The sequence below is a fragment of the Caloenas nicobarica genome, chromosome 5, assembly GCF_036013445.1.
Source record: "Caloenas nicobarica isolate bCalNic1 chromosome 5, bCalNic1.hap1, whole genome shotgun sequence".
NCBI lineage: Eukaryota > Metazoa > Chordata > Aves > Columbiformes > Columbidae > Caloenas > Caloenas nicobarica.
In genome coordinates, this window is record NC_088249.1 from 42,384,172 (window position 1) to 42,411,068 (window position 26,897).

Consider the following 26,897-nt stretch of genomic DNA (forward strand, 5'->3'; position numbering starts at 1 on the left):
GCTGGCAAAGAGGTGAAGTGGATTTAAGTGCATGTCATGAAGACCATGAATTATCTATACATACCTCACCTTGATTTGTACAACTACATTCAGAATTTAACCCTTTTATTCCATGTGCTCTACTCCATTTTCTGCATATCGTGGCTTGCCAAAATTGAAATGGGAGTCCAGTGCGCCCCTGGCTGTTGAGTGGATTTCAGCAGGATCCCAGCTGATGATGCATGAATACAGGAGGAATGATCAGCACAGGAGAAGCAGAGCTGTGCAGCATGAGCACACTCAGCACGGGAAGATCCTCTGCTGCAATGGGAAAGGAAAGCAGTTGTCAGTTCAGCAAGGCTCCATGCCACATGCTGTTCTGCTGAAGCTCCTGTGTTAGAGTTATAAAATTTAAATTGGAAACTACTAAACCAGAGGAAGGGGGAACAGGAATAGGCTTATAGGAGGCTGCAGCAGGGTATGAGGTGGAAAATAATGAGCAAAGCTCAAGAGTTCAAGCCAGGCCTGGGTGGATTAGAGGGTGGCTGGGCCCTCCTCCAAGGATTTACTAAAGATGAGGCTGTCAGCAGTCAGAGGCAATGGTAATGAAGGTGCAGTTTCATTTTTACATTCATTTTCTTCATTTTGAGCTGCATCTCATTTTTATTAATTTGAAGAGAATAAATGCATGTAATTTTGAATAATTTTCAAGGTACAACCCATGTTGCTGCTGTTGATGGCAGTGGTGAAAATGGTGATTTTCCTTGCCTCTTGCTTCTCCATCCCTTTTCATTATCATGTAATCAAATATAAGTTCCTTGTTTACATATTCATGTTCACATTTTTTTTTGCAAGTGCAAATCAGTACAGTTTTTAGTTCTCTAGCAGTTTCCCAGTTTATCCCAGGGAGCTCAAGTAAGCCAGGTGTGGGGGAAGAACTTTTCTTGAGATCAGTGGTCCTTTGTACTTTTGTATTTGCAAAATGCTACCTAGGCTTGAGACTCAGTCCTGCTGCTCTGAGTCTCTGTACCCTCTCTGTCTGAAATTACTTCTAATTTTGCCTCTGCAGAAATCATGGGGTGCTTGAACTACAATCTCGGGCAGTGTTCCCTGTTGGCTTGACCCTTATGCAACAGCTATATTTTTTTTCACAATATTCAGATCAACAGGAGGAGGAAGAAAAGATGGGTGTATTTCTGAAATACCCATTCCTCCACAATGCACGAGAGTATAGACGTGGAGTATCAAAGAAAGTATTTCACCATTTTGCACCTTTTTTTTTTTTTTTTTTAAACCATTGGGATACTTGGAGTACTTCTGGTTCAACTTTTAGTAATTTCGGTTTTGTTAATAAATGGATATGGTTGTGCAGTGTACTGGTTTATAGGAGCTTGGAGTTCACTAAAAAGCTGTATGTCAAGCTTTTTATAACCAAATTCTCTTGTAATCTTATGAAGCCAGTAGCAAATTAGTAAGTAGCTCAGTACACACGGGGTGAAAGTGCACGGCGCTGGATCTCCTCCTTGTAAGGCGGCATTTCCTTATCCTCGCTGCCCTTGCTTGCCTTGAGCCAGGCTTTGCGGCGAGGCCTCACCTTCTGCTCCACAGGCCGAGCTTAGGGAGCAGTAATCCGGCGCTTCGTGTGGCAGAAATGTTAGAATCGCAGAAGCCAGGGCCTCCTCACCCACCTCGGCCCGGACGCAGCCCCGTCCGCAGAGCTGTGTGCGCAGCCTTCCTCCCTCCTGCCCTCGGCGGGGCGGCGGGCCCCGCGCTGGCGGCAGAGGCCGGGGCGGGCCTGGGCTGCGCGCCGCCCTCCCGCGCCTGCGTCAGCTGCAGCGCCCCCCTGCGGGAGGCCGGTGGGGTGGCTCCCCCCGCCCGTCCGTGCGAGTGGTTCGCTCCGCTCCTCCCTCCCTGCGGGTGGCGGTGGCGCGTCCCGCTCCTGGCGCTCGATGCGGAACTGGCCGTGCGGCGCAGAGCGGCGCGGGGGGGCGGCGGCGCGGGGCAGGTGAGCGGGGCGCGCGGCCGTGCGGGGGGCGCGGTGCGTGTGCCCGCGTGTCCGGAGCGCGGGGGCGGCCCCAGCGCCGCTACGCGCGGGTCGCGCAGGGGAGCGCGGAGCCCGGCCGGCCGGCGCTGCGGGCGGCGATCCGCACCCGGACAGCTGGCGGTGGGGGCCCCCCGCCCGCCTCTGGCTTTGCCGCAGCCGCCCGGCCGGGCGCGGAGGTGATGCTCGGTACAGGCGAGCCGCTCCTCAAGGTCACTGCGGGAGCGGCAGAGGCGGCGGCCCGCTGCTCCGGGGAGCGGGGCCGGCCGGGCGCTGCTTTATTCTCCCGGGGCTCTGGCTCCGGGGTGCGCTCGGCCCCGTGGCCGGTTGTGCGGCGCGGCCGCTCCGGGCTGTCGCCGCGGGGCTGTGCCGGCAGCCCGCCGCTGGCGGAGCGCTCCCCGGGCGGCAGCCCCTGGGGGGTCGCTTGCGGGTTCCCAGCGGAGCGGGGGCCCGGGGGGGCGGCCCGGGCAGGGTGGGGGCTCGGCCCGCGGCGGGTGCGAGGGCGCGGGGCGCCCCGCGGGCAGGGCCGGGCCCGGCAGCTCCGCCCGGCTCCCTGCCCGGACAGCGGACGGGACGCGGAGGGCGGGTAACGGGGACCTGCGGAACGGACCGAGCCCCTTTGGCGAGGGGAGATGTGCCGCTGGCGAAGGGATTTTGCTGCTCTGATGTGACTGGAAAGGTGCTTTTTACTCCTGGGTTTGTGAACAGCAGATCCTGTTGCTCCCCAAGACAATAGAATAGGAAATCCACTTTATGCTAGGCGGTTTCCTCAGAAGTGACCTATAAATCTAGAGCACTTTTTCCTTAGAAATGGGTGTCACTACCGTGCCGTGTTGCTCACTTTTATTTCCACGCGGAGGGAGGGAAGAAAGCTTGGTCTGCCTTGCTGTTTGTGTGGAGTCACGATAAAGCATTGCTTAGAGAAATGATAAGCCCTGGAGGAAACCGATTTGTTGTCTGGCTTCTCTCCCTTTTTTCCGCAGCTCGCCCATATACCACACTGTTTTCAGACATACACAAAATAACATACATTACAAATTTGCAGCCCCATGGCGATGGCGTGGAACCGTGAATCCGGCGATATGTTGAGCTTTCCCTGGGCAAGCCAGCCATTTTCTCTACATTCAGTGCAACTCTGGGTCAGCGTTCCTGTTGGTGTGCTCTCAAGTGTCCTTGCCGTGCTCTTTGCAGCATCACTTATCTGCAAAAAGGGTGTTACTGGCAGGCAGAAGGAGGGGGAGGGAAGATGTATTGTGGCGTCCTGAGGGTCACATAACCAAACCGAAGTCATCTAAATATAGGTTATTTGGGAAGTGTCTTCATTTTTTGGACTTTACACTGCTTGAACATTGGCAGCTGTTTTGGATGGGCACAGGAGGTACTTGCTGTTTTCAGCACTAATGAAAATCTGCAATCCTGACACATCAAAGAGAGCACTTCAGACATCTAACATAGCCAAAACGCAGTTTTTGCAGGATCTAATCTGGCCATCCCCTCATAGCGTGTTATGTAATACAGAACTGATCAGTCATTCCAGCTATAAAATAGTTCTGTTGCTTTACTGTTGTATTGTTAGAAAATGCATAGCTCTCGGACCCAATTTAATATACCCTGGAATTAATTATACGCTCATTAAGCATCTTACTGTGTGTTTAATAAAATGGGAAATCATCAGCAGGTCTCTAGAACACTTTTGTCTGGAAGATAATAATAGCCTCTCTGCAATAAAGATCTTGCACATGCCTGTCCAGTGGTGCTGCAGTTGTATCGCAAGTCCGGAGTTTGGAGTTTATTTCCAAATTAACAAACTAAAGCTGTAAGCTTTAGAGTCCTACTGCATTGGTTTCCACATTATTACTGCTTTTAAAACAGTTCTAGTTTTACTGGGTGGGCAAAAAGGAAAATAATGTTCACACTGAAAGAATGCTTCCATACAAAACGCATAATATGGCCAATATATATTTTGATGATGTTTGTGTTATGTGCCAAAGCCATGAATGGTGGTGAACCACAGGCTGTGTAGCAAGTGACAAAAAACAGGTCTTCTAATTTAAAGTTTTCGTGGAAAAACATAAATATTCTAGAGGCCAAATCTCTTCTTCAGCCTTGATATCATTCTGTAATTTTTTGAAAGCAAGCAAGGCATCCAACTTCAGTCTGTTTCAGAAGGATTTTGGAGACAGAGAAATAGAAGTTTAACAGCTTTTTAGCAGTAAGCTGTGCCCACCTAGCCGAAGTAGCTTTTTAGGTTTCAGAGTATCAGGATCGATGGTGAAATGGTAGTAGAAATGGTAGAGGCTTCAATGCATCTCAGCTCTTACTAAACCACTGGTCATCTCATCTTCCTAAATTAAATTAATGTTGGCTTTGTTTTTGTTTTCTTGGCTTGAGGGTCACAGAGCCTCATCATTTATAGCTTTCTCCCCTCTCACCTCAAACCATACCAGATATTCAAGTTATGTATAGACAGAATATCTAGACATATCTCTGGAAAGGTGTTCAACCTGGTCCATTTAATACCTTTTGCAATGAGTCAGTTGAAAAACCAAATATTTCTGAAAATTTCTGGTATTAAATTAGCAAGTCACAAGTACCGCCGAATTCTAGGAGAATAAATCTCTTCACAGTTTTTAATTTACAACACTTGAACGAATCGATTTTCTCTTCCTCATATGCTTGTTAGAGAAATTATTTTTTTGGGAAAAATATTCTTAGAGATCTAGTGCATGAGAGTGGATAACAAATGATATAAAATTTAGTGACTTGGCTGTCACATCACACTCTAGTTTTTTAACTAGGTGGGTAGTGCCATCATGCTTACAATGTGGAAATTGATTTTTTTTTTTTTTTTTGTTAAAACCAAGTACAGAGTTGGATGTTTCACTTTCCATTAGGAAGGAATCGGAGACAGGCAATGCATATGTTACAACCCAGATTAATTCCTGCTAATGTCCTTTGGCTCTGTTGTGCCTGCATTTAAGAAATACTGCATTAAATTTCCGGGCAGCCCCTCAGCAGAAAGGCTTTGGCGTAGTTATTCAATGCACTAGTAGAAAACACAGAATACAACTACTAATAGGGGATTTGCAGCAATGAGGAAAGGATTTAGAAGCAAGAATGAAAGCTTGGTATGCAAGATTAATAGCACCGCCAGTTTAAACGATCTCCATCTATTTCAGGGTATAAATTTTCATGAAGGAAAAGCATCTTCAGTGACCTGATGAGACACAAAGTGGAATAAGAATGAGCAGCACGAGGCGTCAATTAGAAGGGAATGTTTTTAGTGGGATAATCTGTTAATCTGTGGCATAATCGCGATGTTTCTTTTGACGATGGAAGGATTTGCTGCATTTTTCTTCTCCACCTCAGGAGCTATGAAGAACTGTTACAACAACCTCCTGTTCACCCCCTGTATCTGAGCCCATATAATTCAGCTGGTCTTTGCTCTGTTGTCTGAGCTAGAAAATAATTTTAGAGCGATTAGATTATCTGTCACTGGAGGCCTTTAAACCTGTCACGACCACATGAAAATTACTGCTGATGACTGAGAAACATGCTCCCGCTCGTTTTCTTGGAACTAGAATAACCAGCTGAAACCCCAAACCCAGCAAAACTTTGAAGAAATAACCCACATACTGCCAAGAGAACTCCCAAACGGGGAGGCTGTGTCTTTTGGTGCCCAGAAACCACTGAATTGCGAGAGGCTGTGTTTACTTTTAATCACCGCTACAGCAGGACCCTTGCAGTGATGAAAAAGAAAGAGGTGCTGCTTGCATATGCTTGAATTACCTCTGCTGAGGGAGCTCTCATGCTGCGTTCCTAGGCACTGCCGTTAAATGAGAGACTGTTGTGTTTCCAGGTCAATGTGAGGAGTAATACATCGGTGTAGCGGCAAGGAACAAAGTTTTCATGGTTTCCTGTTTCTTCTACAGCCTTCAATATTTCACAGCAGCGGCAGCCCTGACGGTCATCACGTTGCTTTTGGTGTATCCTGTGATGTCTGTCAGGTCTCTCTTTTTGCTTTTCTTTGTGACTAGTTTATAAACAGTTGTTCTAAGTGATATTTGTGATAATCAGGCAATTAACCTTGGGGTTTTTTACCCAGGGGATGAAGATACCCAGATTGACAGTAATGTATTTGATAACCTCCAGGAACTATGTGTTATCTTACAAGCAGAGCAGCATTTTTTTCCTTCATATGTTCCTTGTCACGTCTGTAAGTTCAGCACCTGGGTTGTGTCCCGCTTCCCTTTATGTTCTAACTGAATTTCCCACTGTCAGTATCAAGTGCGTGTGTTGTACCCGCTCTGGAAAGACCCTTGTGGTGGGAGATGGGACGTTCTGGCTCCGCGTCAGACGGCAGGAGGAGAGGAGAGCTTTTTGTGAGAAAGACGATTAAGAATTGAAACTGGTATTCACCAAAATTGCTTCACCCAAGAGCTCTGCTGCCGTGTCTGCGTCTGTTTCCGCTTGATAGCGGTTGAACCGCGCTCTGCTGGAGCTGCGAGTTGGACGTGCTTGCTCTTGCCTCTAGACCACCTCATTTCTTCTGTCTTCCTCTCGTTAGACTTCAGACGAATCCAGCAGGTGTTGTGTTTTCCCTCCCTCCTTTGCCGTGGTGACTGCTGTTGTCTAGGGGGTCCTCTCGGGACCCCTGGTTCTGTCACTCACTGGCCCTGACGGTTGCGTGAGGCGGTTCCTGTCCCTTCTTCGCTCCGATATTTATATGTGGATGAGTCTGCCAAACATGTGCTTCCCACGTCCCAGAGCTCTAGCAGGGAAAAAAATGCTTTGCTTTCCTTTCAGTTTTGACCAGCTGGTACTATGATTTATCACCAAAATTAATAGTAGGATCGGTTTGAGAGTAGGAATTTCTGGTCTTCCACAGTGTCGATGAGGAGAAGGGGAAGGTGCACAGAGAGAAGGAGTAACAAGGCAGATGGCACACACGGGGATTCAGGCTGAGTGTTTCTAAGGTGAGGCGAAACAGATGTGAGGCTCTGAGTACCAGTTCTATGGTGCTAACAGCCAAATAACTGGATTATTTCAAATACTCCTTTTTATTTTCCGGTTCTCGTTATCCCGAGCAATGTTTCAGTGTTTCCACACTGGTTGTGAGTGTCCCCCTTTTTTGCCTTATACGTGGCTGGAATTTGTTGTGGGGACCCCAGGGAGCCCGTCATTTCTCTTCAGGGAGGAGAGCCGCGTGTGCCTGTATTTGGGGGAGGTCGTGCTATGAGCGATGTCACACGTGAACAGCTTGAAACCGATGTGAGAGGAGAAACCTCTACTCGCTGGCGCACTCCTGGCTCTTTGTCTGCAGCGTGACTTTTCTACCTGCTGTCCTCTTGTACCAGTCCCTTCTCTGAGCTCCTGGCTCGGAGCTGCTCACCATGGCGGGGGAGAGCCCTGAATAATTTAGCAGTTGAGCTGCATCCAGCAGTGATCTCAATTTAAGTGTCACATGCTTTGTTGTTTCGTGTTAATTTTTTATGGCTGTATGTTTGCAGTGTTTGGCTTTCGGAAAAAAAAAAAAACCCGCCGGTGCCCATGTTATGGGAACTGTGACCTGCTTCTCAAACGGGAACTGGGCAGAGGGCTGGGAATGGAAACATCTTGTTGGTGCTGGGGTCTCAGCTGCACTCAAAAGCAGCGGGAAAGTTTCTCAGCTCAGAACTTCAGCTGAAAGCGGTTCTGGTTTGGAAAAGAATGTACTGCCATAGTGGTTGCAGAAGGTGAGGCTAATTCAGTTTGGGAGTGCTGTGTAGGTTTTGAGGTTTTGGGTTGCCTTCCTGCCCCCCACCCCCTTGCAAAATTTATGAGCAGCTGCTACTGGAGTTTTGAGGTTTGATGAAAGGCTGATGAAATAGAAATAGATGAGAAGGCTCTTGTATTTTGTGATGGTGATGTTGCACAAGGAGGGGAAAAAAAGGACAGACTTGAAAAGAGTGACAGGCAAGGAGCCAAAGCTACTGTGTTACTGTAGTCTCGTGCAAATGCTTGGAGATTATTTTTAAATAAAAGGTGAATTTAAATTCAAACAGTGTAGAGCACTAGAACTGACCGGAATGACAGAGGGCTTTTATGCTGGAATTTATGTTCTGTGAGAAGATGGTGAGTAGTGCTCTGCACGCCCTGCACTATGAGGAGCTGCAGGGAGGGTGATGAGAGAGGTGTTGCAGGTAGTAAAGGAAGGGAGGAGAATAAGGTCTTTACCCTAAGTTGAAGTGTGCAAAATGAACTGAGGCTGAGCCTAAAAATCTATCATCTCCTTCCTATTAGCAAGTAGCACACTGTAAAAGTGGATGTTTCTCCTGCATTAGTTTATTGTTGATGGCTTTCCCCAAGAGTGTAGTAGAATAAAATGAATAACAGTAATCACATACTGTTCTTTTTCACATGCTTATCTCTCACAGCTCATTCAAGGCCTTGGTCTTGATTTTTTCTTATTTCTTTTTTTTAAGAAAACAATTAGTAGATGAATGTCCCAGCTGTGTGGCTTTGAAACATCTCCCAGTGGGTACAGCTGTGCCCCTGTGGGGCACGTACTGCTGGGACCAGTCCTTTGTGTTTTCCGCTGCCCACAAGTTCCAGTTAGGATCTCACGCTTGTGTTAGCGCACTTTGCACGTCCTTTTTGCGCAAGACTGGATGTCTGCTGCAGTGAGTGTCTGTGGAAGCATACTGTGGGTACCTGGGTAAGAGGATTTTGTCAGCTGCCGTTGGTACTCAGCTCTTCCTGAGCAATGATGACTTCTGATATTTGTAGTATTCGTGGATATGGAAATCCTCACCCACTGGGAGGCATTTAGCATGTTGCAGATGCTACGCTGTCATCTAGCTCAGGGCCGCAGGTGCCAGGAGGGGCATGTTTTGGTGTAGCCCCAGGCGGCCCTTGTGCCGGGGTGAAGGTTGTTTGTAGCAGGGCTGGGAGCTTTGGCGGGGGAGCGGAGCCGGGGGAGCGCTGCAGCTGCTCTATAAATAGCCCCGACAGGCTAAGATCTGGGGACTAAAGATTGGGTTGCTATGGAGATTGATCTGAATCAGATTACCTGTAGGGCTGTTTTCACGGCATGTGCATGTGTGGCGACTGAGTGGCCTTGCAGGTGCAGCGGGGCTGCCTTAGCCGAACATTTGGCTGAAGCAGAGGGGAACGAGGAGGCACTGCTGAAGGGCCAGCATATGACAAGGACAGGGAAATCTGTTCCTATAGCAACTGAGAACCCAAATCAGTCCAGCTTCACTCTGTGATGCTGCGGAAAGGCTTCTGTCCGTGTGGCATGATACTTCTGTTTGTGAACTAATTCTGGTCGTGTTCGTTCTATTTGTCAGCATCCCTATCCATGCTATCTCCATTTTGCTCTGGAAAACGGATGTGGAGCTACAGATGTTTGGCTATGTCAGTACTATTTTCAGAAGGCAAAGAGATAATATAATTTAGTAGTGGGAAAGGAAGAAATCTTTAAATTCTTATCACTCTTCAGAAGAGCTTCCAGTGATGTCTTTGTGTTGCCAAAAACTGTTTTCACAATTCATCCTCTAGTTTTCCTTAATCAGATGTAGTCTGTCCTTTCCCTTGAGCTTAATGGATATATAGATAGATAGATGGAAAGTGGAAGCAGTTGAGATGCATCTGCTGTTTTATCTGTAAGGAACTGTTACTGACTCAAGTGATGGCGTGTGCTCCAGGGAGGATGCTTTTAGATACTGCCTGCAGTCCTGTTCTCTACTGGGTGATTTGTTATGCTTGGAACTATCCCTAGGCATTTCACAGAACCACACCTATATTATAGACAAACCATACTAGATAAATACGCCATTGTATGTTTTAGGCATGCTTGCAATGCTTTGAAAGTGCCTCTTTTTTTTTTTTTTTTTTTTTTTTTTGTGCGAAAGTGCTAGTATCTAGGAGTCGCAGCATTGGCATGCGCTGCTGCCTTGCCAAGGTGGATGGTAACACATAAAGCAGCTGCACCAGTATAGCAAGTCCATCCAGGTCTGACTTCAGAAATTCTTCCGTGTTCTGTTAAGCTCTGGAGAAGAGGGGCATGTTCTCAACTCATATACACTGTCATTTCTGTTTCTCGTGTTAGTAGAACCACTGTAGTACCTGGATAGTAGGTATAATGGGCTTCCTACAATGTTGCATATTTTTAAGTATAAAACTACTGGCAGTGTTTAATGCTAATACAGCTATTAAGCAGAGAAAGTGTAAAATGGCTCATGTGAAACGGGGACTGCTTGTCTGCTGCTTTAGAAGTTTAGTATAAGCAAAAATAGTATGTGCTATACCAGAGATAATGGTTGGAATCCCTTGAAACAGACTTGGAGGAAGAAGTAACCCAAATTTCAGTGGTAAAGATTCCATAAAGATTATTAAAATGTCTAAATACAGGTCAAAGCTACAATTAGTAGTTCATATAGTGCTTCACACTGTGTTGATTCCAGTTGTACAGTGAGTTAAGTGGGGTTCCCGGCCACACAGGTGAGGTTGGTTGGTCCTGAGGTACTTGCACTTATTTCTCATAGCTTAGCAGATAGCTGACTCAGCATACTTAAGGTGTGTAAAGTGAGAAAAGGAAACATAAATTGACCAAAAATTGGGCATTGAAACTCCTGGCCCTATTTGTGTTTGTTTCAGCTTTCAGTTTAGTCCCATTGGTATGGATCTTGAGTTCACAGCAAACAATGCAATAAGGTCAGGCATAGTGACTATAGATCTGAACTGAGTACAGACTGTCTTGGCTGAGGATAAATGGAAATTCGAGATGTTCCAAGGACATTTTAGAACTGAAAATTTAGTTCCTTTTGGACATGGCTGGAAATCTGGTGTTTTGCAAGGCAAGATTTCAATGAACCAGAATTCGTGTGGCTTCTGTCCTGTAATTCTATCTCCTTCACAACTTCTTCTCTTTCTCTTAGAAATTAATGTCCCATTGCATGCTATTCATCCAATCCATTAGTAAATTCAGTTGTATGACCCTGATTTATGTTATAAAGGTATCCATGCACTGGTGAATTGTGCAGGATGATCCTTGTACCAGATAAAAGTTGGAGATAATGAAAGGAGAGGCCTTATTCCTGTACCATCCTAAACTATGGAAGAGTTGCAAGGAAAGCAGGACTTAACATCTGTTTGTTGGAAAATCACCTTCTGATGTCTTAATGTCATTTTTTCAAGCAGTGATTGAAATACCTGCTGACTATCGTACAGTTGAGTGTAAGGCTGGACTTACAAAGCTGGAAGCTTTTGTGTGAGGAAAATGACTGTGAGTTAAGTTGGGTTAACAGTTTGTGTTCCAGTTATTCTTCAACTGAATTACTTTGTTCCTCTAGCTTTGTGTCTAGAAAGAAAAGGTACCTTTAAAAAGACTGGGGACTCCAAGGGGTAGATGCGACAAGGGTGTCTCTTGGGACTAGTGCTGGGTATCAGTCTGACAGAGATGGCTCTGAACTGATAAGAAGTTCCTACATGCTACCACATCCGTTCTGCGTTGTGGTGCTTTTCATGAGTGTGTGTGTGTTAATGTAGACTTTTATTTCTGGGAGGACTTTAAATTGCAGAATACCATCCAGATTGTCCTCTAAGAAATTGTGATACAACCTAAAGCGTGGGTGCTTGGAGAATTTTGAAGTGTAGAGTAGTACCAGTAATAGAAGTGTTGTTTTGAACACTTTTTTGACTTGAGTTACTGGTAGGCTGTGGGTTAGTGCTGGCTCTGGCCTTTGTATTTGTGTCTGGGCTACTGTGCCAATTTCTGCTGGTTCGTGAGTATTGCTGACAGCTGCTACAGTATGTGGGTAGTGCTAGTTCTCACCAACCTGTTCACCATCCATATGAGTGCTTATTTAAATTCATAAGTGATATGTTTGTGCAGTATGTTTCTGTGATGGCCTTCACTACTTTGTTTTTCTCCTTTTCTTGTGTTGAAGTTATATAAAGTTTCTTCTCAAGCATTGCTTGAGAATTCAGCCTTCAAAGGGGTGGTTCCAAGGTGTTTGCAAAGAGAAAGCATAATGCAGAAGACCTTTTCAGAAAAAGCCACCTAAAGTTAAAGCAGCTTGAGAGAGAGAAGAGACCATCATTGGCAAACCTGTACCATCTCACAGTCAAGATAGTCTCTCAGTTCAGGTCCAAATGCCAGCATGGAAGAGAAGTGGAAGTATCTTGGTTTGATCTCTTTCTGTCCTAATGTACTTAGTCTGTAAATTCCAGGAGCTAGATGAAGAATGATAGCAAATCTCTGAGAAAGAACCTGCTTTACCTCTTTATTGCCTGTAGAGCAGCCTGTAGTTCTGTGGTTATGTTGTGTTCAATCAAATTTTCCAGATTCCCTTAGCCGCTTACATCTACCTTTTCTTTGTGCCCGCACAAGCATTTGTGTGGCCACTTGATGAACAAAGTCTTAGAAATAACCTAGTAAAAACAAAAGTGGCAAGGGAGGAGAGAGGAGGGTGTTAGTTTTAGTCCGTATCGATTCCACGATCTGGTTCACCATGTAACTGCACAAGCACTTCTGCCGGTACAGGGGAGGGAATTACACTGGCCTGAAATCAAGCTTTTAGTAGACAGGGAGAGGCACGACTGTAGTGCCTGTTTGTGTTGGTTTATACACATCATCAACTATGGTGTCTGATTCCAACTAGGAGTAGGAAGGTCAGTTCCAGCAAATATTGATCTAATGCTCCTTAATTGCCATCGTCAGCCTTTACTACATCTCCGAAGAAGCAAGAGATCGAATAGGGAAAGGCAAAAAACCTAAACTTGGTTCTAATTCTTCTACTTCTTCCTCCAATCCAACAAAACTTCATCTTCCGAAAGAAAGCCTTTGTCGTCTTATGTCTCACTGTAACTATGGCCCTGTTAAGAGTAAGCAGCTAAGGAAAGGAGCCTCTAGAAGCCCCTGCAGAATATCTGCATCAGTCTGTTCTCCCTGTGTTGCAGCAGAAATCAGAAATCTCAGGAAGTGCTCAAGTATTTTTTTTTTTAAAACTGACAATCTTTTATGTATGGCGTTACAGCTTCAGCCATTCCAGGGTCATTGGAAGCCTTGCATATGTTGCTTGTCTGCTGGGATACTCTTTTGAAAATTTAAGGTTTTGGTGGAGGTCTTTATGTTGCATACCTCGCTAGCTCCTTTGCAGAACTGTGGGAAAGGTGTGTAATGAATTGCAGTTGTAAGAGATGTTCTCCAGGCTAGAGAATAGGAGAAAAACCACAGGGTATGGGCAAGTTGCTGAAAGGTAAGACAAGGTTGTGGTCTTGTAGCTTCTCAGGTAGTCTGTAGTCATTGCATATGTTTTTATGTCGTTGTAAATACAGTTTACTTTCTCCACCTTCACTGAAGAGTAGAATAGGAAGAACATATGTTTGGTTACCACTGAGTAGTGAAACTTCTTCAAAGTCATAATTCTAGATTACCTTGTGGTAACTTAGTCGGTCATGCTGCATCTGTAAGTGGACAGTGAGTTCCTTAAAGAGTTCTGGGTAAAGCTATTTGGAAAACCAACCAAACCAAAACAAAAAAACAACAGAAAAAACCTGAACCAAACGAACAAACAAAAGAAAACCCACAAACCAAACAAAATAGTTATTCAAACTGAAGGCAAAAAGATAAACTTGATCATCCCAACTTCTTTTTGTTCCTCTCAAGTTTATCTTCGCCAAGATATTTGCAGAATATGTTGGATCAAGAGCTCTTGCAGGACAGATTCTACAATGTTTTAAATAATATCATTAAAGTGAAGAAACAGGAGCTTTGCTTCCTGTGTCTGTATCTTCTCTGTTGTTCACAGAAGATAATTTATAGAAGTATTGCTGCTCAGAGAAGGTAATTCATAGTGCCGTCACTTTGGAACCTACAACTGCTGCAGTTGAGGATCTACTAAAACCATGCCACAAAGTTTTAAAAAGTATGGGATTTTGGGTGTGCGAGGGTTAGGGTTTCTTTCAGTTAATTATTCCATAATTAATACTGACTAGTATGATTTTCCTTTTCTGATAAATCGTATGCATAATTTTTGTGTGTGTGTTTATATTCTTTCTGGTATTTGGAGGGCTTATGAATAAAATTCCCCAACTCTGTACCTGGAATGTGAAGGACTGGGAAAAAAGCAATTAAGTTGCTAGACTTTTAACATGGTTGCGAGATGCTGACACTTACAGTGCCTTTAAATAGCTTTTGGTTGTGAAGTAATGAGAGAAACATCAAGAAAATTACCTAATTTTGCTGAGATTTTCAAATTGTTAGTAAATCCTGTACTTTTATACAAATAAAATCTAAACTTTGAGCTCCAGAACAGAAGGGGTTCAGTATAGTAATAATGATTCTCTGAATTATGTCATGGCCTTAGGATGTAAACATGAACTGAAATAGAAACCTTACTATGAATATGCCCCAAAAGGCAATCAGTTCAATTTTTTTAATATAAAATAACTTCATTAATGCTTTCATTGGGATGCTCAGTAAACTTGTAGTACAGTTTGAGCATCTCTGATTCTAGAGTTTCCGAGAACTTTCTGTTACAGAAAATTTCTGTTTTCAGATTGTTTCCAAATGTAGGCAGGGAACATTGTAATACGGAACTGGATTACTTTTAAAGATTTTTTTTTTTTCCCTCTTTCATTGATTCAATGAAGTATGAATGGTAGGATCGGAAAAAATGATTTTACAGTGCTTACTGGATTCTGGATGTCTATTAAGCATAGTTACTGACAAATAGTAATGCTGCAGTAAAATAACAGTTGTGCCGAGAGGATTTTTCTGTTGTAAAATGGGCAGAGAAAGTAGCTGTATGAGGCATGGGTGTTGAACAAATGGTGAAGATATGCCAGATAAATGGAATTGATTAAAGTGAAAGACACAGTATGATTTACAAGAAGTACTTTTGTGATTGCAAACTGCAATTGTGTAGAACTGCAGTTCTGTATCTTCACAGAAAAAGTGTTAGAGATCGCAGTTGTTGGGGATTGTGGAGATTATTCTTGCCCTAGGTCACATCCAGGTTTGGGCAGATGAGGTGCATTATATCATATTGGAATTCTTTTGATCTTACCCCTTCTGTAGTTATTATCAGACAGCTAATGTTCAGGTTGCATTTTTTTCTTCAGTGGTGTTTAATTGTACAGAATTGCCAATTAAAGCTCCTTTCCAAGCACTGTAGGAATCCCAGGGATTTGCCTAGACAATACTTTTGCCTCTAACCGTTTCATGAATAGCTCTTTGCCAGTGATACGCTGCTTTGTTTGTCTGTGGTCTTCCTTGAGATCCTCTTGTACTTTTTTGTGTGTTTTTCAGCTCTCTGCTTTTATGGGAGTGTGGTTGTGGTTTTGTACTCTTGAAGAGAGAGATCTGTGGATGGCCCGCACAGAACACTGAGGCTTTTTGGGAATGTGATTAAGGTCATAAAGTTTATATGTATTTGATATTCCTGATTGTGCTTTTGACACTCTTGTTTTTCTTGATGGTAGGTTGGACTTGCCAGACGGTTCCAAGCAGATTCTGTTCCCCAAGGCAGTCGACCACGGGTGGCTGGATAACTGACTGCTGGATCGATGAACAGAAGTTCACTGAGATGACATAGGAAGGGGCCTTAAGGACAATGGTGCAGAAAAAGAAAATCTGCCCTCGGTTACTCGACTATCTTGTGATCATTGGAGCCAGGTAATGTAAAAGAGCCTCAGCTCTGCTTTTGCTTGGGCAGTAGAGTGGGAGTAAATAGCTCAACATACACTGATGAAGCCTTGCGTGGTGCTGAGGAAGTGCTGCCAGGAACACGTGCAGAATGCTGTCGTCATGGGAGCATCTGCTTGGGCCAGGGCACTTTCTGAAAGATACTAGTGCAGCCAAAGGTTTTTAACTTGTGGTCTTTACACTTCGTTTCAAGGGTCTGCGAAGGGTGATAAGAGTAGCCTGTTTATAGGTGACTCCCTGGTAACATGCGTATCTGAACTTTGTTTCTACTGGCACCAGGATAGAGAGACTCACAAACTGAAAGTACTGAAAGCCACATACAAGTAAAATACTAGGTTGGGGTTACTTTTCTAGCTTTTGAAGTATAGTCTGTAAACTCAGTTTTCAAAAAATAATCTAGAACTTGCCTTCCTTGGCTGTTTCTCCCTCTAATACTCATTTATCCTCATAGGAATGACTTGAATGCTTTTTTTTTTTTTTGAAGTCTTATTAACGATCAATAGATAAAATGTTATGCATATTTACTTAAAGCATATATGAAATGTGAGGTTGATATTTCTTCTGTTTGTCAAATACACGTGTGCTCAGTAAATGTTATTTTTCTTTATTCTGTTCAAAGTTTATGCAGTAACTTTCTGCCAGTGTATTTAATGGGTGTATTCCAAAGTGTATTTTACTTCCATTTCTAAATATCAGTGGTTTATGTGCATCACCCGGTTGCTTTGCCTCCCATTTTCTTCTCAGAATACTTTGAGTGCAGTATTTAAATAGACAAAGTGGAAGAAATGACATAATCCTAAGTAATAACTGTTTTATTGTATTTTATGGATAGAATAATTTAATAGTTTAATTGCTTCTTATTGCCTGTAGAAAAATAACCAAGTTTTCAATATGTTTGTCACTGACTACGACAAGAAGAGGGAAGAAATGTTAACTGCCTCTTCCAGTGATGCTTACAGTGTCTGATGTTCTCACTTAATTTGCTAGCATAACTTCTGGACTCCTGTGGTTCTCTTGCTTTCTGCTGGGCAGCGGTAGCTGCATTGCTGATGCTCAGGGGTCTGTTGTCTCATTAGGGACTTCAGCAAATGCCCATGATAAGAGATGGAGCTGACTGAAGTAGCTTCTACCGCCAAGTCCTTAGAAGCTCCATGTGGCCTTTACCGTTGCATGTATTATCCACCGAGCACAAATAGGAATGCCTTTTGGAAGTATTCCCTTTTATTAAATGCAAATTTTCTAAATGTCTGAGAATACTCTGTCTTTCTATCTGTAGCTGATAGTACTGCAAAGGGTTGAACTGATGATATATTCACTGGTACTTTGATGACATTCTTTTAAACCATTTACTGCCAAATAGACTCTCTAAACAGTACCAGAATTATTTGACATTTCTTCTTCAGTAGATGATGCATTAGTTGTGTCCACTAATATATAAAAGCTTTTTAGGGTTTCTTTTTTATTTTTGTGCAGTATTTCAGTACTTAACTGTACAGGGTATTATAAATTTTGTTACTAATTTATGCTTTATTATGAAAGCATTTTTACTTTTTCTTTAATAACATATTAGTTTGCGAGAATTAGTCAGCAGAGCTATTTACACCAGTGATTTTCTTTTGTAAATGACAAGCATTCTATTAGTACTTGTTTGGGCTTTCTCACCTCTCATATAAGAGAAAAGCAAGTGTCATTTGTGTTTTGAAATGATGAGAAAATGTCTTGTGTGACATCCCATAAGAGAGCGATGGTGGAGCCAGGCCTCCTACATCCCATTTAGTAAACATGACACTAAATACTAATTACTTTAGAAAATGATAGGAGATCAGACTTCATAGCAAAGGGGTGAAATCAAAGAGAGCTTTTTCTGGGGATGTATTTTCTTCCTTCTCTATGTGGATCTCATACTACTCCTCTGGTAGTTATTTGGTAACTTTCATGAAAAGTAGTGGTAGGAAAATAGTTAATACCTTGAAAGAATCTCTTATTCTAGTGGGAAATTACGAATAAACAGTATTGCCTTTTTGTCTTTGTGTTTTGTTAGTGATTTGTGGTACAAAGGTTGGTGAGCTACAGTGTTACATACGTCTGCATGTTACTACATGGCTTTTATAGTAACTTACACTTCAAATCCAGCTTAAAATATATATATGTATAACTATTGTTGCTATAACTTTTAAATGAAAATTTTACAGGATGAGGTCCATATCATTCCACCATTTATCTGAGTTCTTTTCTAGTAAATTCTTCGTTTTCCCAGTTAGGAATTGATACGGGATTTTCTCATTTAATTTTTCATCTTGTTCATAAATGGCTGAAATCTGGGGGGTTTTCATCTGACTGTATATTTGGAGAGGGATGGTGTATTTCCTACCCAAGTGTTGCCCAGAGACCTGTGTGGTTAAATTCATTTTGGAAATCATAGTCAGGGAAACATGACAATACGATGTTCTCCTAGGAAAAACATACTGATGAAAGTCCTTTTCTCAGTCAAATTTGAACAGGCTCCTGTTGGGCCTTCGTAATGATGGTATAGACTCTTTTATTTAGCCTTTCTGCAACTGTGGCCTTGTGCTAGTGATTGAGCATTGTGGCTAGTGACTGAGAAGCTGCACTTTCCCTGGATAGTAGGAGAGAGAACAACCAAAGATGACACTGAGCCCACAGGCTCCTGACATGTTAGTAGGGAGATACCAAAGATTTTTGTTTTCATTAGTCAACTGTGTATGGTTTTTTTGTTTGCTTTTTCTTGTAGGCAGCCAAGTAGTGATAGTGTTGCTCAGACTCCTGAACTGCTGCGACGTTACCCTCTAGAAGACCATGTGGACTTCCCTCTACCTCCTGATGTTGTGTTCTTCTGCCAGCCAGAAGGGTGCCTGAGCGTGCGGCAAAAACGTATGAGCTTCCGTGATGACACTTCCTTTGTCTTCACACTCACAGACAAGGATACAGGTGTCATTCGCTATGGAATCTGTGTCAACTTCTACCGCTCCTTCCAAAAGCGAGTACCCAAGGAGAAGGGAGAAGGCACAGGGGGCCATCGAGCTCGGGAAGGACAGAAAACCTCCAAATCTGGGGATGCCTCTGCACCCCAAGAGGAAGTGAGCACCGAGAGTTCGGAGAGCGGTTCTTCACTGCAGGCTCCAAGTACAGAGTCAACCCCAGATGTGAACCGGTCACCGCGCAGTAAACGTCTGGCCAAAGGCGGCCATCGCTCTCGGAACAGCACTCTGACTTCTCTGTGCATCCTTAGTCATTATCCCTTCTTTTCCACCTTTCGTGAATGTCTGTACACCCTCAAGAGACTTGTGGACTGCTGTAGTGAGAGATTGTTGGGCAAGAAGTTGGGGATTCCTCGTGGAGTGCAGAGGTATGTTGAAGGGGAAGAGAGAACTTTTTTCTCCCAGTGTTTATGGCTGCAGGTGTGGTTGCAAAAGCAGACAGACGCCAATGGGTGACCTTTTTGCTATGGCGATTTCTTTAAAACTTCTGTCTGATTCTGTAACCTGGTATGATTTTCATTTTTGATACGCCTAAGGAGGCACTATCCTGCTAACCACTGAGTGAGCATGATCTTTTCTGGAGCTGAGCACTGATGCTGTTACTGTTCCTTTGGTGTATAAGCTCCATGGCAGTGTACGTCAGGACTGATTCTCTGGCAAATTAGAAACAGCCAAGAAATAACAGAGTATTTCCACTTGGGGCAAGAGGGAGATGATGAAAGTGTGCTTAATGAGCTTATGAAACAATCTGAACTTCAGCGTGGGAGAGAAAAGACTAGAGAAGCAGGAACGGCTGAAAGAGATCAAAGTACAATATTTGAAGGGGTGAGGGAGAAGAGGTAGAAAACAAAGGAGTTGTCTAGGAAGCATATGGGAATGGGGGTTGGTAACAGCAAATTAACAGGAACCTGGTGTATTTTTAATCCAATGTAGTAATCTTACATATCTACTGTTGTAATGTTGGGTATGTAACAAAAGCTGTAGCACTGTAGGGTACAGAAAGAACTATGTTTTTAGGTATATCGGTCATGGATGTATATCTGTGCTATTGTGCCTGACACCTGCATTCCAGGATGATATTTTCCTTTCCAGTATGCTAACTGAAAAGTGAAAATATAAAATGAATCTCTGGAGAAGGAGGGGATTATCTCAATAATAAGATGGACGGGGCTGTGAGGTGGTTCATAATATGAGTTAAGTAGCTTGGTACACTGCAAATTAAACTTGTCAGAAGCAAAAAATGACAGGCCATCTCTAATTTTCATCTTTATAAGCTCATTACATTTTGCATGAAAGGGGAAATCTCTCCTGTTCACAGAGGAGTGGCCTACTTGGCTACTGCCCTGGAATAGTTCTAGGAGAGTATCCTGGGCTTATGACCTGAACCCACTGACTGTTGGGGAAAAAATGATTCTGCCAGAACAAAACTTCTCCCTTCCCACCCCATCCACTGGATGTATGTATTAAGGGAGCTTATTTTGCCACTTGGTTTGGTCTGATAATTACTGAGGCAGAAAAAAGCTAAATTTCATGATTTTTGTCAACTCTGTGAGCTCATCTGTTTTTTGAAAGTGGTGCTAAAATATTCCAGTGTTTGAATGGCATGTGGTATTCAAAGAATTTGCTCTTGTTGGACATAATTCTTAAAGAGAAGAACTGAGTGACAGATGAGGAAGGCAAGAGAAGGAAAGCTGAGCATATCTCTCTGGAAAAAGTAAAGCAGCAGGTTTGAATTACTGTGTGATTTGCAAGCTGTGACTTGGAATAGTAGAATAGTTTTAAAGTGGTGGCAGAATAAAGGTGAAACTGAATCCTTACAGCTTGCAAAAGGTTGAGTGTGTCTGTTAACAACCTAATGCCCTGTGCATTACAAGCAGCTGAAGGAAGAGTGGAGGATAAGCACCATGATGCCTGAAATGTATATCACTTAGCATAATCTCAAATTGCCTTCTTTTGATGCCTTAAATTTCCCTAATTTTTCTTCCTTTATGAAGCCTCCAGTGTCATAATATTTTTTCTTTTTTTTTTTTTCCTTTTTTTTTTTTTGTTTAAAGTTGTGAACTGTCAGGTAAAACCTCTAATTTGAACATACACCATTCTAAGGGATCTATAACAATAACTGAAGATATTTATCAGGCTGAAGTTTTTTGCAGAATGGCTACAGCAGGTTTGCAGGCTTCACTGCTGAAGTGGAGAAGCCACTTCACTTCCCTCGTCAGACCCAGTTTCAAGTTTTGCAGCTCTGAAGGCCCTGGGCAATGCTGTACATGCGTTTTGGCCAGCCTGTCTGTGAGCTACAGGTTTACATATTGCTAGCTTGGGGCATGGAAAAATTGCTGCTTATTTCGCTAAGGTGTCTAAATGCTTTCTAGAGAGCTTTCAGAAATTTATATTCTCAGCTGAAATGCATCCGTTCTGGGTTATTCAGCTCATAAGAATGATACACTGCAATTTAAGATAGGATGAAAAAGAGTATTTTATCGTGCCAAAACATCTGAGAGATCTTGATGTGGCATATTTTTATTATCTCGGGTTTAGTTCCTATGCTTGCAAAGATTTGTAGGACTGCTGGAAGCAGAATCCTACAGTGATTCTGTCTGCCACAATTCTGGGTGAGATACGAGAGCATCCTATGTGCATGCTGAATTTCAGGCACCAGGGTCATGAGAGATCTTCAGAGATCTGGACCGAACTAGAACCCTTTAGATGAATGAATGAACTCCCAGATGGAAGCGTTGTACTTGTGTTGATTCCTACTAGTCACATACTTGTGTTGATTCCTGCCACTGAAAGGTTTATACTTCCCCACAGCAATTGTTTCAGTAAGCTTAAATCCCTGCCTTCCATTCCTCTGTGTGACCAAATGCTTGTTAGCTGCATCCTTTAATTCTCAGTGGATCTGCCCTTTCCCTGCAAGAGCCTTGCGGAATGGCTGTGAACTGAAGCTCCTGGAGTATTAACCTTGTTGTTCTCCCTGTGCAGGGATACGATGTGGCGGATTTTCACAGGCTCCCTCCTGGTGGAAGAAAAGTCTAGCGCGTTGCTACACGACCTGCGGGAGATCGAGGCCTGGATCTACCGACTGCTGCGCTCACCGATGCCTGTCGCTGGTCAGAAGCGGGTGGATGTGGAAGTCTTGCCACACGAGTTGCAGCCGGCTTTGACCTTTGCTCTTCCCGATCCCTCCCGCTTCACCTTGGTGGATTTTCCACTACATCTGCCTTTGGAGTTGTTGGGAGTGGACGCCTGCCTACAGGTGCTGACCTGCATCCTTCTGGAGCACAAGGTATGAAGGGAAGAGTTGATCTTTGATAGGCACGTAGGAAGCTCTGCCTTCTTCGGAACCAGGGTAGGCTGGATGCATAGAACAGCCGTCTCCTGCACTGCCTGGAGTCAGTCCGTCTGTGGGGGAGGGAATAGCTCCTTCTGAGGTTCCTGTTTGGAACAGTTTTGCTATCACTCAAGCACCTGGAGCTTGTTTTCAGGCAGATTAATGGAGGCTTATCAGTTCACAGCCCTCAAATCAGAGGCCTGCAGGCTGTTATCTTTGTGTACCCCTGGGGGGAGTATTAGAAGTGGATGGTTGCTGCAGTGCTAATGTGATTTTCTTTGACTGCAGGTTGTATTGCAGTCCCGAGATTATAATGCGCTCTCAATGTCTGTGATGGCCTTTGTGGCTATGATCTACCCACTAGAGTACATGTTCCCAGTGATCCCTCTGCTTCCCACCTGCATGGCCTCTGCAGAACAGGTACAGATTTTTCCTTTATTGGTCTTTTGCAAAGTAGTCCTTGTTTCCTTTCCTGCTGTTTTCTCAGGGATTGTAGCAAAGTCTGCCTTGCAGAAAATGTTCTCTGAGCACCACTACCTATTTAAAGTGTAGGTAACAGCACTTATTTAGGGTATCTTCAAAGCATGCTTAGTGAACAGTATGATTCAAAGCAGTAGTTCACAGTAGGTCACAAGCAATGGACTGAAAGGCCATAGATCCACAATTTAACCCTCTTTCCCCCAACTGAGTATTAAGGTTTGTTGGGAAGGGTCCAGAGTAATACTTAAAGATGCTTGAGGGCTCTTGATTCAGATTTTAGAAACTATTTACTGCAATTTATTCTCCTCAGAAAAAAAAATTGTTGAGTTACTTCAGCTGGGAACCTGGGTCAGCTCTCTGCAGAAGCTCATTATTTTGCCTGGAAAGACAGAATTTAGGTCATCTTACTATTTCAGTGCTATCTTGCAACTGATGCAACAGGTTTGTTCTTGTACTGCCCCTTGGAGGTGACTAACTGTTCTAGATTTAAAGAATAAATTAGCTTCCCAAGCCACTGGTCTCAAGCTGCCACATGCCTCACTGATTTATACATTCTCCCTTTGCTGATGCCCTTATCAGAAACAACCTGAATTTCCCCTTAGGTTTTCCACGTAAATTTGAAAAATTGTGTCCATTTCTTCTGCTTCCTAGAGATGTTATTGTTTTGAAACCAAATTACCGTTACAAGACTAAAGGTAAAGCCTTTGCAAGGGTAAAGCCATATTGACAACGGCACAGGCTCAGTCTGAGCTGAGTGTGACTTGCTGCTTCTCTCGCTAGGCTCTTAGTCTGAACATCTTTTTTCTTGGTCCATGATAGATGTGGCAAGCTGTTAGATTAGCTAAGTTTTTTTCCGAAGAGCCAGCAGCCATATAAATTACATCCCTGGGGGCAGGGAGCGGGGCACAGGTGGTGGAAATTTATTTTCTTCTAGATGAAAATTGAAGCTCTCTGAGCAGGAGCTTTTATTCTTCTTCCCTTTTTTTTTTTTTTTTTAAATGTTTCTACTGTATGGAATTAATTACATATTTATCAATGCCTTCTGTGTTGTCTCCTCTGCTACAAACATACTGCATATAATAAATAAATGTTTGGGAAGAACATGGTGATAACAAATGCAGATCTTGTTCTTATTAAAGTCCCTCTTTCTCTCAGTTACTTCTAGCCCCTACACCTTATATCATTGGTGTTCCAGCAAGTTTCTTCCTTTACAAACTGGATTTTAAAATGCCTGATGATGTATGGCTCATTGACCTGGATACCAATAGGGTAAGTGGTGCCCATAAGGACGTTGTGGCTTTGTTTCCAGGGAACTGTGCACTTCCATCAACATACCTACTGAGAATTTAAGAATGCCTGGCCTCACTCTGCCTTTGCCACTCCCGCCTTCAACTTTAGGATTCCGCTCCTTGTCATGTCTCAGGGTCCCCATTTCTTCTGCTCATAAGGCATTCTTTTCCAGTTAATCCATCTTGCTATATGATTGGAAGATAAATCCTCAAACGAATGATAAAGCTGTCTTCTTGAGTAATTGTGACCTGTCTCTTGCAGCCTAACCTAAGAAACCCTTAGTCTGATAAGAGCCTTCCAGCAGCATTGGTTGTCATGATTCAAACGGGACTGTGTATCCCGCTTCCTGCTGGGGCATGAGCAAGGCTATTTCAAGGGAAATATGTATGACATATTCTACTTGATGGAAATTCCGAAGGATGAGTGTGGGTTCACTCAAGCTTCTCTTTTTTGTGGTAGATGATAAAGTAACTCCTCTGTTGCTTGTGATATTGTAAACAATAACGACCATAAAGGAGTGAAAATCAAAGTATTGATGCAGATGTCTGTGTCTGGGGGTTGTGGGGTTTGTTATGGTGGGTTTTTTGTTTGTTTTTAATTAATTATTTTACTTTATGGCTTTTATTCTTTGGTCTCTGCAGTTGTGGAGATTCAGGAGTTTTTGTTTTAGAAATGATTACAGCTAGGGATTTTTTAGTCTGTTGCTGTGCTTTAATTCCAGGTGATTGTTCCCACAAATGCAGAATCTTTGCCAGCACTGCCAGAACCAGAAGCTTCAGAGCTGAAAAAGCATCTGAAACAGGTAAGAAGCACTTTGGGGAAAGGACTCGGATTCAGTAGAGCTTAGCAGATGTCGTCTTGCGCAGCTCTTCTGCTGTACTGGACAAGAATGCAAGTCAGCAAATGTAAAGCAAAATGTGTTATAAGCAGGTGTGTATCCTGGCACATCAGATGGATGTGAAAACGTATCAGACTACTAGAATACTCCTGTTCAAGAAAGTGCCCCTTGGTCAGTCATGGAGAGGTCTACTCTGAATGTGGAGGTGGGCTAATCAATAGGGTGGCTGATTAAACAACATTATAGGGATGTCTTCTTTTGAGCTCCCTGAGCTGTATGACTTTCTAACATTGTTTTCTCCTGACTAAGCTAAATTCTGTTTCACATCTCTCCGTAGTTTTCTCCAGAGCACTTCATTGTAATTTTTGTTACCTGTTTAATCTTTTGCTGTCTCTGCTGCTTCCACCTTTGTCATTTGTAGTGGAAGCACAGGACTAGGAATTTTCTGTCAACCTGTTTAAGATGCCTCTTTCATATAGCTGGCCAGTTAGAACATCCCCCATGTTATAATGTAACAGCGTATTGAGCTTGAAAAGCAGTGTTAGTTGATTCAGATGTTAAGTGGCAGGTATCCAGTTGCTGCTTTTCTGTCTTAATGGAGAGAGTTAATTTGGAGAAGTGAGTGGGCACTGAGGTTATAACTGCAGTTAATTTCTTAACCAGGTGAGGGATAAGTTGAAATGCATCTGGACACAGCAGATGGTTTGGTTTTTACTGTTTTTTGGGGCTAAACTTGTTTTCAGTTGGTGCAGAAAGTTCCAGATTCCTCCTTTACATTTGCCATGTGGGCTTTAAACTCTGACTTGATCCATCAAGCTATGATCATCTTTGTTCCCCCTCCATTCACAGATCTGTGTGTGAGGTCTCAGTCTCTCCTCTCAGGTCCTGCTAAGCCATTAATCAGCTTGGGTCATCCTGGCTGATCGTGTCAAGCAGGTTTTATCTCTTTATTTCTGTTTTCCTTATGCATGCTGCATGCAGTATCTAAAGGTAAAGTGTGTTACTAATGTAATGAGTTCTGCTCTTTCTCTCTCCTTGTAGACCAGGAGAGCAAAGTGTGTAACCTCTATGATATCCCGGTACCTGCTGCCAGCACAGATGGAAGCAATGTGTTGCTTGGAGTTTTGTTAGATCCACCTTCCCCCCACTTCTGCCTCACCCCCTTGCAATTTCAGGCACTATTCAGCAAATCTCTCTTACTAGGGCAAAATTGGATATCAGAAGAACAAATTGCAGTTTCCTTGAAGATGTATTTAAAATACTCAGAGCCTTCACCCAAATTCAGGTTACGTCCCTGCGTATTCCTGTAGGCATTATCATTAACAACTGACCATTGGCAAAGGAGAAGGAGCGCTATTGGTTGCTGTACAAAGTAGAGAAGACTAAATTGTGACCCACATCAGTAAGGCTAACACTTTTGTGTGCCTTTGGGTCTTAGTGTCAATGAATAAAATTCAGTATATCTGCTTTTAAGCTGCAGTAAAAAGTTCTTAGCTGCATCAATAAGGACAGCAGCCTTTCCACTTTCCAAAGTGGTCAGATGTGAATGTTTGGGGGTGGGGCAGTTACACCTCTTTCCCAAGATGTGCCTATTTTTTCTGGTCCCTTTTATTTCTTCTCATTTGTGATATTTGGTAGTAATAGATATTTTTTTTCCTTCCATCTGTTTCTCTGTGGTCATGTGTTCGTCTTGGCTCTGATGGGCTGCTGGTGTTATCATATGATCTTCCATCTTGCCTCCAGTGTCTGGTTAGCATGACTGCAATCACTCAGAAACAGCTGCTCACTCCTGACAACAAGGTTCTTTATTTTATTGTTTTCCCCTCGATTTTCCATTTTACCCTTTTCCTTTGGAGTTTTGGGTTTTGTTTTGTTTTGTGTATTTATTTATTTTTGAAATAAAAAGATGAAGACGTAGTGGGCAAATGGGAGAAATGAGGAAGATTTAGGTTAGGTCTGGGTGTCCAGGACTGATTTACCACTTGTGCTGCTCCAGTGCATAGCCTTGAAGACATTATAGGGGTTGAAGGGGATTTTCGCTTTCTGGAGAGGTGAAGACCCCATTTAGATGGGAAATGGAGCTTTGCAAGGTTACAGGCAGATGCCTGAGTAAAGACGTCTCCACATCGTCCTGGGATATCAAACTCAGTGGTTGAATGGCCAAGTTTCAAGGCTTCCAGATCGCAAGATATATTCAAATTACATATGGGAATAACTCTACAAAAAGTTGTGCACAGTGCCATACT

The 26,897-nt window shown here is 43.3% G+C and overlaps 1 protein-coding gene across 1 annotated transcript in view; it reads left to right on the forward strand.

The window, feature by feature from the left end:
- Window positions 1–1,926: 1,926 nt before the first annotated feature.
- MADD (MAP kinase activating death domain) overlaps window positions 1,927–26,897 on the forward strand; it is a 75,748-nt gene continuing 50,777 nt past the window's right edge. The window contains exons 1-8 of the mRNA XM_065635761.1: window positions 1,927–1,984; window positions 15,491–15,683; window positions 18,466–19,080; window positions 21,695–21,998; window positions 22,332–22,463; window positions 23,679–23,792; window positions 24,535–24,615; window positions 26,395–26,451. Coding sequence (XP_065491833.1) covers window positions 15,622–15,683; window positions 18,466–19,080; window positions 21,695–21,998; window positions 22,332–22,463; window positions 23,679–23,792; window positions 24,535–24,615; window positions 26,395–26,451 — 1,365 coding nt within the window. The 5' untranslated portion in view covers window positions 1,927–1,984; window positions 15,491–15,621. The remainder of the gene's footprint in view (window positions 1,985–15,490; window positions 15,684–18,465; window positions 19,081–21,694; window positions 21,999–22,331; window positions 22,464–23,678; window positions 23,793–24,534; window positions 24,616–26,394; window positions 26,452–26,897) is intronic.